Below are 17,743 nucleotides of genomic sequence, written 5' to 3' on the forward strand. Positions count from 1 at the left end.
GAGTAAAACTTCAAATCTTCGAATAAAGATTTTATGCGGTTTTTTGTTAGGTATATCTACAACTTATAATTCCTGAATGTTAAGCGTGAGATGTAATTGTTGATCATTTCATTCTAAAACTGCCGCTGTCATCTTTCTTGGTAGTAAAAAATTGTAGAAAATAGTAAGTAGATTTCCTTTTTAAGAAATATGCATTATTAGTGATTCTTGTATTTTAAAAATACATTGATAATAATCCCAGAAAATTAGATTGTGAATAATGCAAATGTATATGCAATTGGAATGGTAAGAACAGTCAATATGATCATTTTCTTCGTCCAGTTGGCCAAGTTTCTTATTCTACAAAATGGACAAGTTATGACTAATTTCCCTTTTTGTTCAACAAATTATCCACATTTACCGAAAATGACTTTCCGGTACATGTGCATGTTAACTAAATTATGAATCATATAAATGTATTGCTAAAAAATAAGTGTAAATGTATACAATGAGGAAGGAAAATGACAGACAAATTTGTTCTAAGATTTATGATAACCTCAATTTGATGAATGGTTGATGTTTATCAAATTTAATTTCCTCTCCAAAAGGATAAACAAGATGTATTTTGTCAACATATACTCAATTATTGTAAAATTTATGGAATACAACTGATTGTTGGCTCAATAAGGAAGGTTTTTTGGCATGCATTGAATGATGACTGTTCATTAGGCAATTATCATTTGAATTGATAGATATATGCCATTCGCAACTATGTATACAGTTATTTAGAAGTGTTCATTGTTTAACGCACTGATTCAAAGTTTCAGATTTTATGTTTTTCGAAATTACTTCAAAAACATTGGCACCGTAAAGACTGATGGATTTCTTTTAACTAGGAAACATGTATCACACTAATTACAGCATAGTAAAGAAATAATAATGTTTGCACACTAGCTAGTCGAGAAATATGTCATATTGGCGTGTATAAAGTAGTCAAGTTAACCAAACATTGATTTCATTCGGCCAAAAATAGTCATGTTGTTTAAAAGTGCTTATAACTGTCCTCCATAGTATCGCAGAAACCAAAAAATATCGCGAATATATTTAGCTAATTAGTGCATTTGGTAAATTCCAGAATTTAATATACTACATATTGGTTAAACTCACGTGTCATTAATAACTCTCGCATCTTCCTTAGAAGTTCCCAAAACCTCAAGTTATGATTCGCAAAAGTTAACATTACAATATGACTTCAGTCGTATGTGCTCAGGAATACAGGTCCATTGAATGATCATAGTAGAGAATTTAGCTCAATAGTGCAGCTCTCGTAATTGACAAATGAAAACAACAAATTTGAAAAACTAAATATTCCTCTCCGGATCGGTGCACATAAAATACTCAATCTCAAGAGATATTATCCGACTCAGTAGTTATCAAAATGAATCAACCTTAAATTCATTTAAATTAGACCTAGACTCAGTAATTCATTCTTCAGTAAACCGTTTTCCCATTATCTTTCCTTATTCTAACATTCTCATATGCAAAACCATCTTCATAAAAGAGTTCTCTGAGTACTGTTCAAATATCTTTTAGTTGTGGGGAGATTCTTCCGTTTTATTAATTCCAAACCTTGATGAGACAGACTATTTCAAGAAATAATATTTTAGGGTTGCAATGGATATTATTAGGCAGTGCAGGTACATGTGTGTTTATCTTTTAGTTACTCTTTTAGTGTATATGTATGTTATTGATACTAACCTGCTGCTCAAATCGAATTAAGCGGTCAAACATTTGAACACGTAACTTATTAGTTAACCACTAAAAAATTGCCACATGCATAAGTAACGTTATCAATTTTTCAGTGGGATAATGAGTATTCCAATATATAGCCTTTTGCAAAGGTTTTTGAAAGTTAATCACTTCAGAGATTTTAAAAGTTCTGTCAAAATGTTTATTCAGATAGTTAACAATTTACTTGATATGGAAAACACTATTCATGTTATAAAGTATTTTGTTATCTTAGTAAAAGTTCACTAGTTACTAAGGTATTCTGTCACCTGAAGTCTCATGCGGAAGTTCTGATCGTTGATATCAAAGTACAGAAATGATTTCCGTGGTAAATAAATTAAGAAAGGTCGTTTATTTGATAAAGTGATTTTAACTGGTTTTTGAATAGGAGGGCTATATCTGATAATAATAGTTATAGCTTTATTCAGTAGGATATGTTTAGAACAATACGGTTCGCCGTGAATTCCAACGCATAGAGGTGCAATGTTGACTTCAATAATTAAATCGGATTACGATAAAAATAATAATATCAGCTGCATGTAAAATATTAATTTACATTCATAAGCAGTGATGTAATAATTTGATGACTTTTCCTTAGGAGTGATGTTAAGTTAGCAAATATGTAAAAACTGGGTATTACGAAGTAGTTTATTTCAGCGTATAGTGAGTAATATGAATCTCCATTACTATGATGAATTTGTGAAAAATTTTGAACTTTCCTATAATGATTAAGACAAGAATATTTATCATGAAGCGATTCAGATTACACTTACGAAATATCCTACTTTTATAAAACATTAAAAACGATGTAATTCTAATATAGATTAAAGAGACCACTATCCTTAACTGAGAAGATCAAAATCTACTAAGAGAACATGGCAATTTTACTATATACGGTAAAGATATAGAAGACAAGAAGTAAGCTTCTCTTAAATTTCAAGATTATTGACTGAAAAATGGACTATAAAAACATTCGTTTTACAGTTGTATAAGTATTTAAAGTAAGATCAGGTACTTTGTGTATCAAAGCTTTATTTTACTAGAAATAAATGGGCTCTACTGATATCTTTCGTTTGTTTTTTTTATATTCGTACATTCAGAAGGAAGCTTCGGATCATTAATTTGATTTTTATGCGTAACTGTCACTTAGTCGCGCGATTAATATCATAGTATGCTGATAATGGAAGCCATATTACAGTAAATTGGCATAATAAATCGAATCTATGAAACTATACAAGGACGATTACTCGTTTTTGAGGAACAATGTAAAGAATCTACTATATCACTAAGGAAGAATTCAAGACGATGAGCAGAAAAAGGGACTTAGTTCTCATTTTATTGTTGATACCCAGATAAATACTTTCCAGTAGCACAACTGAAGATTGACTACTTTAACTCGAATAAATACTCTTCGGAAATGATAATCTATCAAGGTTCACTGATATAAACCTGTAATGAAAACTACAAGTTGAAAGGTCACTGATAGTCCAAAAGAAAACTCCTTACATGGATATCGAATTTAAAGATGATGCCGTTGCAGAAACCCTGAGAAACTCAATTTTGAAACCTCTGAGAAGCTCCATACTGTCTTCTCTAGATGGTTCATTATTCTTAGAAGTGTTACGTATAAATTTCTTTGGACAACGATATGAACCTTTAAGTTTACCTGCTCTTATGGGGCAGGTTACACTGACCACACAAAATGAATGCTTTCTGAGCGCACCTCAGATCATTACTCGTAATTGCTTTTAAAGCTAGAATGCGAAACAATCAGTAACTAAATACAAGAACATATCAATTCTAATCATTTCGCTCCACAAGAATTATCGCTCAAAATAATCTATACAGTTAAAGCAGTTGTCTCAAAAGAGCACCAATCAAAACTTGTGCGTTGCAAAAGCTTTAACATTTAGTAGTTCGAGCCTCAGTAGCAATATCTTAATGCACATTTAGTAAAGTTAACTAGAATGATCAGAGAACAGTTGTGGTTTAAACCGTTCAAAATTATTCTGTATTTTACAGGTATTAGATCCTGGGAACTCACACATTATTATTATTATTATTGACATATTCACCCAATACATATTTATATACTTGGCTTTGAGTCATATTCTATGTATGCTGGCTGGTAATGCCATCTTACTGGGTAAATCTCAGTAGGTGAAAGGCGGTAGGTTTGAAATAGGAGATATGGTGGCAGGCTGTGGGATGTCTTAACCAATGAGCCAACATTCCACTTACTTTTCAAAATGTATTACTAATTTTGAAATTGTAATTCACAATTTTTCGATACATGTAATGATAAACAATGGTGTTAAATAAATGCCCTACTTTTTCCTAACTAATAAAGTTAATTTTTTCTAATTCAAATGGTACAAAAAAATTTAACATGAAAAATGTCAATAGTGTAAAATCTGTTACCTAAGGGTTCATTTTATAATCATCTGATACTACTTACTTATTAGTTTTACTTCCATTTTATTCAGTATTTGGGTCTATTTTCTTCTCTGATACGATTACAGTATTTACTGATTAAATGCAATCTACTTTTCTTTCGTTATATCATATAATGGAGAATTTGAGCATTAGATGCATCTTTTTCATATCTTTCATCGGTCGCCCGATCGGAGCTTTTATATTGTAGGGGTTGGTACTATGGAAAACCCACATATGTTATTTCAACCTCTGGACAGACCAATCTATTCATTTTTCTTAAGTCACATTCTTACCTTGTCACTTATTCGTTTATTAACTCAAGCTGCTTTTTATATGATCGTATGTGTGTTAACTACTTATATGTCTGTAATTTATTTTTAGTCTTATTATAGATATTAAGTAACGCTTGGTTAAAGGGAGTTGGTTCACTAACCTCCTCCGCTACGTGTGATTTCGTTTCCCTTAGCTTCGTTCCCCTGATTGTCTGTCCAGATCAATGAGTGTACAAAATTTACGTATTCAAACTTCATTCTTGCGTCTGACTTATTTAACCCAGTTACTCACCAATGCCATTTAAGTCGATAATAATATACGAGGATAGCTGGGATGTATATTTCGATGACAATTATAATATGATTTAATTAGAGTCAAATAAAAGGATACACTAAAGTGATGAGTCTATCGGTAACATCATCCTCCGATCTAAATGACATCAAAATATAGGACCACTAAAATACCACTTTATTATTCAATTTTGTCTGGGAAGGCTGTAACCTGGAATCGTAGCACCCTTGGAAAAATAAAATTATATATATATATATATATATATATATATATATATATATATATATATAGAGAGAGAGAGAGAGAGAGGAATGATAAAAATCGAATAGTCGTTGGACAAACAGGTTTCTTGTCGTAAACCTCCAAATACTTGTCAAGTTCTCTGCTATTCAAACTATTTAGAAATATATAAAAATAAATCCACAGTAAATATATATATAAATTTCTTTAACCAAATGGCACCAAACAAATCAATCGACTTAAAAATATATAACGAAAAGATTTTGTTACTTTAGAGATTATTAAAAATACCAAATATTTGGGGTATTTCATTTGAAACATAGAATTTTAACTAACAGTTAGTATTGATCACTTATTTTCTTCTTAATTCACTTATAAATTAACAAGTAATCAGCAGATGAAAAGTTTTCTCTGACAATTTAACGAATTTCAATTTGAAGAAGAAGGAAGGTAATTCAACGAAGATAATTAATAAAAAAAACTTGGAGTGGTATGCTGTCAAAAAAAAAGTAGTAAGGTGAAATAATTGTCCACTTGATAGCTATTAAGAGTAGAATTATTAAAAGTTCAGGAGTCCCACAATTGGACGAAACGGCTGTCCAGGGCTTCCAGGTTTTCCATGGTGGACTAGCTTCAATTGACTCATGATTTCAACTATATAAAAGATTTGTTCTATTCTTCATTCAAGGAGTATATTTAATGGAATATTCTATATTATGAAATTTGATTTATATTAAACTTGGGATAATTACATATCAATATAAGTTACGTGATTTTAGAAAATGGTACGTGATGAAAGACCAATGTTTCAAAGGTTAATATGTTCATTTTAAATTCAATGAACTCTGCAGAATGATACTTATTGTATATTCTTTCTGGAAGTTCAGATATAAAGTTGAATTATGATAATTTTAAGAGCTTTTACACTTAATATATTGAGTTCTTTTTCTTTTTTTCAGTTTACCAGAAAAAATTCATTTTGTCACTTAGTATTGTTTGTTTGAATCTTCCCATTGATGTTTTAGGACTGCAACTGGTCAGTCTCAGTGGCCGAGTGGATAACGCGATGGCGTTTGAAACGAAAGATACTGGGTTCGAGTTCCAAAGTGAAAACCAACTCTCAGATGCAGTACATCCAGCTGAAGAGTCCCAAATAAGACGAAATGCGCGGCCTGGATTCCACTGCTAGCCACTATCCATCTTTGCTTACTATTCATTTTATCTCCCAGAATGAAAATATTGATTGTAAACATTTAATACATAATTTAAAATGAATCTACTTTGATTAGACACAAAAATTCTATTTTAACCAGTTGATTGTTTATCCATAAAACAGTTCTTATATGCTCATATATATCATCATGTGATATATATCTGTATATATCTGTTAACCAATAATCAATAGGGTTGTATTTTCTACAAACCACCTCTTCGTTATTCAGTAAATTGTATTTACTAGAATAGTAGAAAACATTGCCTTCACTTTCATTTGTCTATCTGATTATCATATTTTTCAATAGAAAGTAGAATGAATGAAAGGGGACAATAGAATTCCGGAATTTCAATGTTATTCATATTCTATATGTTAATCCGATTTTCGCATAACAATCAGTAAGTTTTTCAACCAATCAAAAATCTCTTATCTCATTTGCTAGTTTCTAACTGGTGCGCATAGAGAAGAGAAAAGCATGATTAGTAGTAAATAGATAGTTAAGTATGTAGGGGAGTGTGAAAAATAATCTAGAAACAATAATGGGCATAAAATAATAATAGTGTTTATTGGACAAAGAATTATATTCAGTGAAATTGTTAAGGACTGTAAAATGTTAAAAATTAAAATAGTTTTTTTGTTTAATAAGTAAACAATGATTTTTCATGCTTCAGCATTTCGAATCATCATCTGCTTTCGGAAAATTACACTCATTATTCAGCGATTAATCACCAGTACAAAAATTACTGAGACATTAATAAAAAAATTTTAACTGTAAAACAGAAGTTATAAACTTTTATCACGACAACTACTGCTACTACTAATAATAGCAAGTAGTGAGTAGTAGAAATGACTACTGCCAATCCGGAAATATGGGTAACATCTAATTTTAATCAGAATGGAATAATGAATCAAAATACAATGTCTAACGGTTTTAATGAGAGTAACAATAATAGTATAAGTGCAATGATCCCTATTACTGATACTACCACTAGTATTACTACTATTTCAACCAACAATGGTAGTAATAATAATAGTAATGGTAGTAATATTAATACAGTCCTTATATCAGATACAGATTTACAAACATATTCAAGTACAAAGTTTATTTGTTCCAGTCCAAATCGAATTGAACTAAATCAAAGTATGAATATTCATTTGAAAAATAATCATACACATAACCCTCCAGTAACATTGATCGCCACTGATCAAGATTCAAATAAATCAAGTAACAATTCAAAATTATCTACCTATTGTACACAAAATAAAAACAGAAATGATCCCAATTTCAATAAAATCAATCTATTACGTTGTAATGAATGTCAGTCAATTATATTTGATCAATATTATCATAGTATAGATGATCTTACATGGCATCAAAATTGTTTAAGATGTTTTGATTGTGGATTTGTGCTCACAGAACGATGTTATACAAAGGATGGTCATTTATACTGTCGAGAAGATTTTATCAAGTTAGTTCCCGGAATTTCCCTTTTTTAATTTGTGCATGTAGTTAATTTTTTGACTTGATATTAGATTATATTAACAATAATTCCATTTTAAATTAGTTATTTCATCCTATAGGGGCTCATGAATATAGAGAATAAATGTCATTTCGTTTACCGGATACTAAACTGTAAAAGTTAGTCAGTTATCCGTTCCATCTAGGTTTTTGATGTGAGCCTTTACACTGATCCGTCATTTTTTTGGTAAGATATCAATAAAGGGAAGTTTTGATTGAAATTCTTATTTTATTATAAATTTAAGTGATGATTGGCAGTCATTTAGAGACTTGAAAACATGTTGGATCAGCTCATATCGAACTAAATGGGTAGATTTAATAGGTTACCATAGTAAAACAAGTGCTTTGCTCTTATATTTTACATTTGAAGTTAATTTACACCAGGAATTGATATTAGCTGAATAACTACTGATAACTAGGGATAGTTGAACAGATCTTTCCTCCCTAGAATAAGACTACTCAGTAGTAAGCAATTATAACTTCCAACATGAGATTAAGGGAAAAATTTCAATAAATTGTATCCAGTTGCAAAGTCTTTAATAATTCTTTAAGTCATATTGGACTATAATGTAAACTGTTTGCAAATATAATAATTATCACAAATCTCTTCATTGTATATTAACTAACTTTCTTATGAATCTCCCATATTTACATAAACTGTACTGATAGGCATTCTAATGTTCATATTACAAATTATACATTTCACTATTATTGAACAGTAAGTTTTCCAAGGATACTTTTTAGATATCTTCTTTCAATTATTATTACTTTATAGAAACCTTTTCTTCTTTTTCTTCTCCATGTATGATCTTAAACAGATATGTGGAGAAAATATCATAGAACCATACTTTACACTATTCAATTTTTCTCTTTTCTTTTTTGGTATTCTTGGAATAGATTACTTGTATACCATTTATTTGCTACAGTTTTTAGAAAGTTCTATTTATGAACACTTTCTCTTTGAATTGTATACCACTATTTGATAAGAAACTAATTCAAACAAGTTAATTATCAAAGAAAGAAATAGTTTTACATTTCGGAAATAACATATATTACATAATCTTGGTTATTAGTGTTTACATTTCTTTGCGGAATTAGTACTTTAACAAAACATTTTCATATATATACGATTGTACAGCTAGATAATAAATTCGTTGAAAAGAGATCCCTTCTCTGAACTTCGTGTTTTTAATAACATCTATACTTGTTGAAAAGAGAAACTAAATGATGAGACTTTGAAATTACGTGTGCTAAATCATTTGTATGTATAAATGTTTGATAGAAAAATGTGACTTTTTATTTTCTGGTTATATTTTAACGTTTATAAGATAATATTAACTTGAAAATTTCGACCGTGTAATTAAGAAGACGAAGATTACCAGAACTATGTGATATATTAGCGCAATACATTTTGTACAATCTGATCATACATATACAAACCCCCTTTGTGTATTCGAAAACAGTTTATTCTCACCTTAAACCTACCCTGGTAATATTAGCTTATTATCCAGAGTGATTAGGTTTCCAATTGTTTTCACTTTATTATTATCATTATTATTATTATCATTATTATTATTATTATTATTATCCTTGTCTACTCTTACCCCCCCCTATTTCCAGTCTAGTTGACCTTTTACTTTTGTATATGAATGTTCTTACCAAGTGTATGTTTGATCAGATTGTTCGAAATGTATTGCGCTAATATACCACATAGTTCTGACAATCTTCGTCTTCTTATTACACTATCAAAATTTATCAAAGGGACTAATTGCTTTAAACCCGAAAATTGTTAAAACTTTAAAGAATAATGGACAGTTCTATTATTACAATCTGCTTATTCTCAACATCGAGTTCTTTCAACGTAGTGATGGCATAAAACAGTGATTCAAGAGCTAAATAATAAACAAAATACCTTCTAAAGTCTTTTACCCAAAAGTATTTTCTAGTAGTAAATTTATAATGATTATTTGACTTGATCAATTAAGAAGTGTTTTTATCTATAACTCCGTTTTTTTCACAGGTTACTTTATTCCTACTTTAAAATCACACTTTTATAGTTATGCAAGTTATTTGCTCAGACCACACATTGTCTAGCTCAGTTTTATAGGTTGGGTAGTTTCATTAATTCTTTATACATGATTTGCAAATCAAAGTTCAGTATCCTAATGAATGCTTAAAAAGATCGGTTTGTATTAGTAGTCAGTTAGTTAATACTGAACATATTTACAGCAAGATGATTGATTCTAAGTAGTAAGGATTTTGTTTCTGGAGATCTATAGAATCATTACTGTTTGGTATGCTTAAAACTGAATCATGTCTTAATTATGTCATTATAAACTCCAGAATTTCCGAAGGTTAGTAAAGGTGGTGATATATCGATACTTTAAGAAGTAATTTATTGAACTGAAATCATTGATTTCCAACTAGTTATTTAATATTTTCCATTTCCGACTCATCGGTTGTAAATCGATGTGATTGTACAGAAAATTGGTTTTCACAACACAGTTCCTAACGCATAACAAATGGAAAACAACATGAAATAGATAGTGAACCTGTAGATGTACATATAATATTTATAAAGTAGAAAATAAATCAACACGTTATAGAACTGCACAGTTGTACTTGTTCTAGATTGAAATTTATCAGTAGTATGAATTCCTTACTCCACAAGAAATATAAATTAAAGACTCTCAGGTCTCACAACAACTATGATACCTTTAAACTAACAATTTTGAATACAATAGTTTACATTAACCACAGAACTATTTTTTAAGGGTTTCCCAGTTGACGGTAGTTAATGATGATAAACACCTTCATATAGTATATAATCTTTGCAAATAATCACAAAAATAGAAATATACACCGGAATTACAAAATATTACATTCTTACTTCTACTTTTCAATACTCAACAATGTAAATGAATAAAATTAAGCCTTCCCATGAAATATTTAAGTACAGATAGATAATAGTTATCTGTTAAAATCAGGATATCGCATTATTCGAGATTCAGCGACTGGATACACCCACCACAATCCAATGTTAATATCTATATTAATACTGGAACTTAATACTTCTCACTTCAAACACTGAATATGTTATCCAAAGATCTATTGAGTTCATGTAGCCATTACTTTGTATAACAGAGATGAATTTTATTGTCTATTTGTAAATGTATGAATTTTCATTTCTTCTTGTTGTTGATATTAAAGACTATAGTCATTTCTAGTATATTTACATCCCATGTGAACTGTCTCAATATTCTCATTAAATTATAAATATTTAAATATAGCTGAATAGTTTCTAACATAAATAACGAAAAGATTCAACACAATTACTAATCAATAATTTTTGTGATATATTTGTTGAAAACGAAAATGAAAACAAATTTTTAGATTTTTTTTTCTAAACATTATTTGAACTATAAATTCGATTAGTATTATTTGTTTGAATGTTCTCATTGATGTTTAGGAGTGCAACTAGTCAGTCTCTTATTGGCATATGTGCATAGTGTGCGTACTGCCCCGATGTAGCCTAAATTCACAAGCATTATAAGCAAAGATGGATAGTGGCTAGCAGTGGAATCCAGGACACGCGTTTCGTCCTATTTGGGACTCGTCAGCTGGATGTACCTGCATCTCAGTGTGGATGTTTACTCTGGGACTCAAACCCAGTACCTTTCGCTTCAAACGCCATCGCGTTATCCACTCGACCACTGAGTCCTGATAACCACTTGCTTGTGCAATGGGGTGAAGTTTGAATTCACTTGGTATTGTTTGTTTGAATCTTCCCATTGATGTTTAGGACTGCAACTGGTCAGTCTCTTATTGGCATATGTGCATACAGTGCGTATTGCCTCGATATAGCCTAAATTCACAAGCATTATAAGCAAAGATGTATTTAGTAGGTTTAGTTAAATTTTCCTTTAACTAGTTTAAATTTCAAATTAGAAAGTTACTAATTTGTTGTAATATAAGACATTTTTAGAGAGAAAAAAACTTGTTGTTGTCATGTATACATGTGTGTATATTGTATAAAGTTAGTTTTAAAAAAGGAAACTGAATATAAAGAATAAAAATTATTTACAAAATAGTTTATATATGACATTTGAACTTAACAGTTTGATGTTAAGTGTTTGTAAACTTTCTGTTTCCTCACTGTGTCCCTTTTCTTTTTAAGTTTCTATCTATCTATCTATCTATATGATATTAGTAACTACAGGCGATAATGTTAAATATGTAATTTCTTATACTTTAATTGTTTTGAATGTTTCAGTAACTCTTTTTTTTTTCTAATGATGGAATTCAATGTATCTAGGAAAATAGAAGATAATCAAGAAATGTGATAGTAAATAACTTCTTATGAAAAATAGCTTTGTAAGGATTTAACATTTGATGATAATCTTCTTAATTGTGATAGATTCCATTAGATGAAGACGTTTGATTAATTATGGTGACTTAATCTCTGTAGAGTCTATATAAGAAGTTAATCAGTCCAGAAGTCCTTCTGTAGTACTTCTTTTCAGTCATAATCACTTCATTATGTTTTCTTTGTGTGATATCTGGGAGTCAAAATTACTTTATTTTATCATATTCAAAATATCTTCAAGTATAAATAACTTACTGGACTTATTTCTTTCTACCTGGTGCAATAACGTGATACAGTTTTTCAATACTGATTATAAAAAAAATATTTTAAATTAAATTCTGACTGATTGGCTCAGTTCAAAATGTTGGCCACTGTAAGCTAAAAAGTTTTACACTTTTCCCATATAGGATGATGATGATGTATTGGTGAGAAGTCCTAGGTTGGGATGAAAAACAAAAAGTATCTTAATTTTTAATACTTTATTGGTTAACGTGAAAGAAATCACTTTTAAAATAGAATTATTGTTACAGTTAAAGGTTTTTAATATTCATAATCTAGTTAATAGTTAAATAGGATATGTAAATTAATATATCGCTAAAGTATCATTTTTTTCCTACCAGGACAAATACAATTATCTAGAGCAGTTATTCCGAACAAAGATTACGCAATACAAATTTAGTTTATTTTTTTACCAAAGCATACTTACCTTGTTGGAGCTTAATCGTTAGATTTGGGTTGTACAAAGTTGTTATTAGGGACTTACAATTAAATTGAGGTTAAAGAAAATATATAAACGCATAGTTGTTATATTACAGTTCCCTGATTTTCGCTAGGAAGTATGAATTATACAACTAAATAAAGCATTTAGTACGACCATTTTCATCCATATACATGATATCATCATTTCTAAGATTAAACCTCACGAAGAAAATCAGTAATTCGTTAGACCAAAGAAATCAGTCCCAAACATGCTCTGGCTAATTGTGTTACTAATAAAATTGAATATTAATTAAAACATGGATAGATAGAGTTATATACAACAGAGTGTCTTCCTTTAATATTACACTCCATCAATGCGTAGAATAACTTAGTTATTTAAGTTGACTGTTGATAATTACAGATAAATTCTATTCAATATTTCTGTCCAAATAGCGAATGAATTTCCAACGAAATCGAAAATCTAAGAGGTTAAATGGATCAATAAATCAGTATAGTTCCAGACCTTTTATAAGTAAAATTATTGTTTCAATCAACTGGGATTAAACAAAACTAGTGTAAATCATGTTACAGTGTTTGTAGGGATAAAATTTTGTTTCTCTTCATCTTATACTAAAATTTATTGTTATTGATGAAAAAATTTATTATCAGAAGGGGGTTTTTTGTGGAAATTTTAGTAACTTTATATAGTGAGAAGCAGTAACCAGTGGAGTTCAACCAGGTCTGTTGTCAGATAGTAACTCAGTGAAGACATTGGTGAATGGTTGCTCAAACTTCGTGGATTGGTTGAAGTTAGACATTAACACCGCTGGATGGAGGCCGGCTCAGTGGTCTATCGATTAAGTGCTCGCATGCGAGACTGATAGGTCCTGGGTTGGAATCTCGCGAGGCAGGATCGTGGATGCACACTGCTGGGGAGTCCCACAATAGGATGAGCTGGCTGTCCAGTGTTTCCAGGTTTTCCATGGTAGTCTAGCTTCAATTGACTCATGATCTCAACTATATAAGAAACAATTTATTTGTAGAATTAAGACTATTTCATCTATTAACTGTTTATATAAACATAAAAAAAAGATTGTTTCAGTTAAGAATTTTGTTTTCGGTAAACCACAAACAGGCGATAATAAAAAACTGCTTATTATTACTTGTCATTAAAGGAATAAATGAGAATTTAAAATTCACTTATATTGTACGGCTTAATTAAACAAGACACTCTTCTTCAGTAATACATTCCTTTAGAAAATCAGTAATGAAAACAGGATTAAATGGAATCTGAAAGTGTAAAAACATAACTTAGTAATATAAGATGAACAATTGAGTTAATCATTAATCTATCTATTATACAGAATGTTGATATTAAAATTGACTTTGTATAAGTACTGAGATTTACCTTAAACTTTAACTCAGAAATAACATGTGTTATGTAAGATTCAAAAGACATTTACAATTTTCTCGATATACTACTGACAGATAGAAGTAGTTGGACACCGTCATTATCATCATTTGATAGATTTAATCAGTTACCTTGAAGTTATCTCAGTAGTTGACAGCCATTTCGCCTACTCAAGAACTAGATGATCCAATTAATCTGTCTCATCAAAGATAGAGGAATTTACGATTGCATTTTAGCTATTAATTCTTGTCACTTTGAATCTTACAAACACATTTCGTACTTTCGTTTTTATCTCTGTTAAGGCTACCCTCCTCTACCGACTTGTTGGTATTTGATGGTTTTTTGCAATCTCACTTTTTAAACACATGTAAAATATGTTTATATGAGATAACTGTAGGTATAATCAGTTTTCTTTGTTGAATCGAATGGGTCTAGTTAAAACTTGAGTTCTCCCTCTGGATTAGTTAAAGATAGACGAAATTATCTCCCTCATTGTTTACGGTGGTAAATCCAAAGAACATCCACATTATTTACCAAACTACAATAGCTTGGTTGATTATTTCGTTTGATTTGATGAGGGTGCTAGATATTTACTTGTAGAAAAACGTTATGATTATAATGGAAACATAACTTACACCTGTCAGTGATTTTTCAACAAATATTAACCTAAAGATAATTCATGTTATAATGATAACTAATACCATAATCCTATCTACAGTGTTAAATTTTATTTATAAATAAGTACAAATGTTCATAAATGTGAGAGATATTCTACCATAAAAAGAATGTGTTAACTGTTGTCTTACTGATGGATTTTGACAATAAGTCAATCACTATGTTCGAGATGACAAGTATGATTAATTAATAAACACTAATTAACATTGAATATAGAGCTAAGGTTTAATGTAGATTACTTTTAAGTGTTTAATTCTAATATCGTTAGTTTTAAGACTATTTATCAAATTATAATCAGAAGGGGTTTTGTGGAGATTTCAGTATTTTCATAGTTGAAATCATCAGTCAATTGAAGCTAGACCACCATGGAAAACCTGGAAGCACTGCTTGACGGCCGTTTCGTCCTATTGTGGAACTCCTCAGCAGTGTGCATCCACGATCCCGCCTCACGAGATTCCAACCCCGGACATACCAGTAAACATTTTACTTATAGGAATCCTGAAGTTATCATTATGAAAGTTTTTCGAGGTTGACAGTATTTTCCCCTTTTGGATACTCATACAAATTAGGCTATTTAGTAAGCTTTAATCTAATGAAATCGAAAAGATCGATTAAATAAACGTTACGAAAACAATTTAATCAATTATCAATAGTACTGGCCAATTTTCTAATCATTTTACTAAAATGGGTTGACTGTTAATATCCTACTATAGTATGGATTTGGAGTTGTAAAACATAACACTATTCATTTCGTAAACTATTTTAACCTTTAACATTTCGGATAATTTGATAATTTCCTTATTGTTTAAACGATACAAAAGAAAAGTAGTTATCATTATCTTTCTTACTATTTCTATAGAAATTTCGGTCCAAAATGTTCAGCTTGTCACAAACTTATTCGGAATGGTGAACTTGTTCGATTTGCTCGTCATTATGTATATCATATTAACTGTTTTCAATGTACAATTTGTAAGAAACAATTCACTACAGGTGATCAATACTATCTTTTATATAGTGACAAGTTTTTAATATGTCGTGAACACTATTATGAAAGTGGTAGTTCATTGATACCACAAATATCAACAACAAGAACTTCATCAGAAATGGATTTATTATCAATTCTTACAAATTCTAATTCGTCCATCAAAGATGTTATGAAAACAGAAAGAATATCAGAATCCCCTAGTACATTGTCTAATTCTGTTAACTGTGAGTTATTAGTTAATAATGGGAATTGTATACAAAACATCTATGACTGTGAAACAAATACAAATATGAAAAATCAGTTAGAACAGTTGAAAGTTTTCAGTCAAGATGATATTTCAGATTCATTTAATCAGCTGAATTCATCTATATCCGAAGCATCTATATTTTCATCCACTCAATCTTTGTCTTCAATACCATCACTACTGGTACTATGTTCTACTCCGTCTTCCACTTCAACGGCAGCAACAACAACTCCGCCAGTAACTTCAGTGAATATTGTTTCCAGTCCAATAATGAATACAATAACCGCTTTCAGTAAGTACCAAATTTTCATTTAGATTTCATTTTTTTACTAGTATACCCTAATCATGTTGACAGATGTAACTTGGATCTAATGTGTCAGTTAATATGAGTAGACTTTCCGGCGAATAAAAGCTATTCTATATTGTACAACTACGTAATATTATTTGAATTTTATATTCTGGCCTAGCCTTAGCTAAATGAACATAAGGAACTAGAAAACACGGGGTAGTTGTTCTTGTTCTCCTCAGTGGTATACATATATGACCTCATCAGAGATCAGGATGAGGGTATTTGAACCTTTCAGTGGATTATTAACTTCCAGACCATAAAATTGACATATAGTGTTTTACATTTCTAACACCAGTCAACTCCTGATATTTCGTCATTGTCATCTATAGGCACCAATAATACCTATTTCACAACCGACATAGTTGAACTCCGCTGGTTACTGCTTCTCACTAGGACTACAAAAGCTCCCTCATCAAGTTAGTTACTAGAAAACATATAACCCCTGTAAGTGCAGGAAGTGTGTAGAGATTTTTTGATTTGTAGTTTACATAATGGATCTGAGACAGGTATCAACTATAGAAATAGGTGGTGGTAACGAAATACCATGAAATGATTGGTGTTAAAAATTCAAAGCATTGGATTCCAACTCGTGTTTTGGAAGCTGATGATTCCCCAAGATGCTCAGATTCTTTAGGTTTTGATCCCTGATGAGATCGTAGATATGCACTACTGAGCAGGACGAAACAACGATTTAATACTTTCTAGTTCTTGATGTTTGCCAAACTAAAATCAGACCATACTGTAAGCTGTAAATAGAATAATTTCAACAAACCACTCGTGCTAAAATAATAATGTTTCTGATATCAGTCAGAGAATTTAGTTCAGGAATATGTGAATTTCATACAAACTTGATGGTTTAAACAATGCTTCCCAGCATCGAATAAGAATTCTATGGGAAGATCTATTTGATTAACAGTTATTTTAATATTTCTCAATCTAGCAAATTCTACTCAACTTATTTAACACAATACCAGATAAAGGATCTACTTGGGCCATAGGTCTTCTGAAGCATTTCGGAAAATAAAATCAATTTTTTGTATTCAAATGTCTGTCAAGGGCTATCAATCTGACTAGCTGATCAACTGATAACAGTGAGGTGATACTAAACAAGTTAGGTAGTTTATCGAATAAATGTTTCTCAATCTTCTCAAATACCAGGTTTCCGTACAAATCTTTTTTTTGAAAATAGGATTTAAGCTTTTAATCTAGCAATCAACTTGATAAAATATCGTTTGTTGAGATTGATGATTATTCACATTGAAAAGAACACCAGTA

At 30.3% G+C, this 17,743-nt stretch overlaps 2 protein-coding genes across 2 annotated transcripts; both read left to right on the forward strand.

The window, feature by feature from the left end:
• Positions 1 to 3,273: 3,273 nt before the first annotated feature.
• Smp_202030 (uncharacterized protein) lies at positions 3,274 to 3,519 on the forward strand (the record flags this gene model as incomplete). Its single annotated transcript, XM_018799102.1, has 1 exon — positions 3,274 to 3,519. The coding sequence occupies one exon, from the start codon at positions 3,274 to 3,276 to the stop codon at positions 3,517 to 3,519; it is 246 nt and encodes an 81-aa protein (XP_018650924.1).
• A 3,547-nt stretch (positions 3,520 to 7,066) lies between these two features.
• Smp_129490 (putative lim homeobox protein) lies at positions 7,067 to 17,492 on the forward strand (the record flags this gene model as incomplete). Its single annotated transcript, XM_018799103.1, has 4 exons — positions 7,067 to 7,211; positions 7,290 to 7,689; positions 15,750 to 16,411; positions 17,443 to 17,492. 4 exons carry the CDS (start codon positions 7,067 to 7,069, stop codon positions 17,490 to 17,492), a joined length of 1,257 nt encoding a protein of 418 aa, XP_018650925.1.
• Between the last annotated feature and the right edge of the window lie 251 nt (positions 17,493 to 17,743).

This window comes from Schistosoma mansoni, chromosome 3, assembly GCF_000237925.1.
Source record: "Schistosoma mansoni strain Puerto Rico chromosome 3, complete genome".
NCBI lineage: Eukaryota > Metazoa > Platyhelminthes > Trematoda > Strigeidida > Schistosomatidae > Schistosoma > Schistosoma mansoni.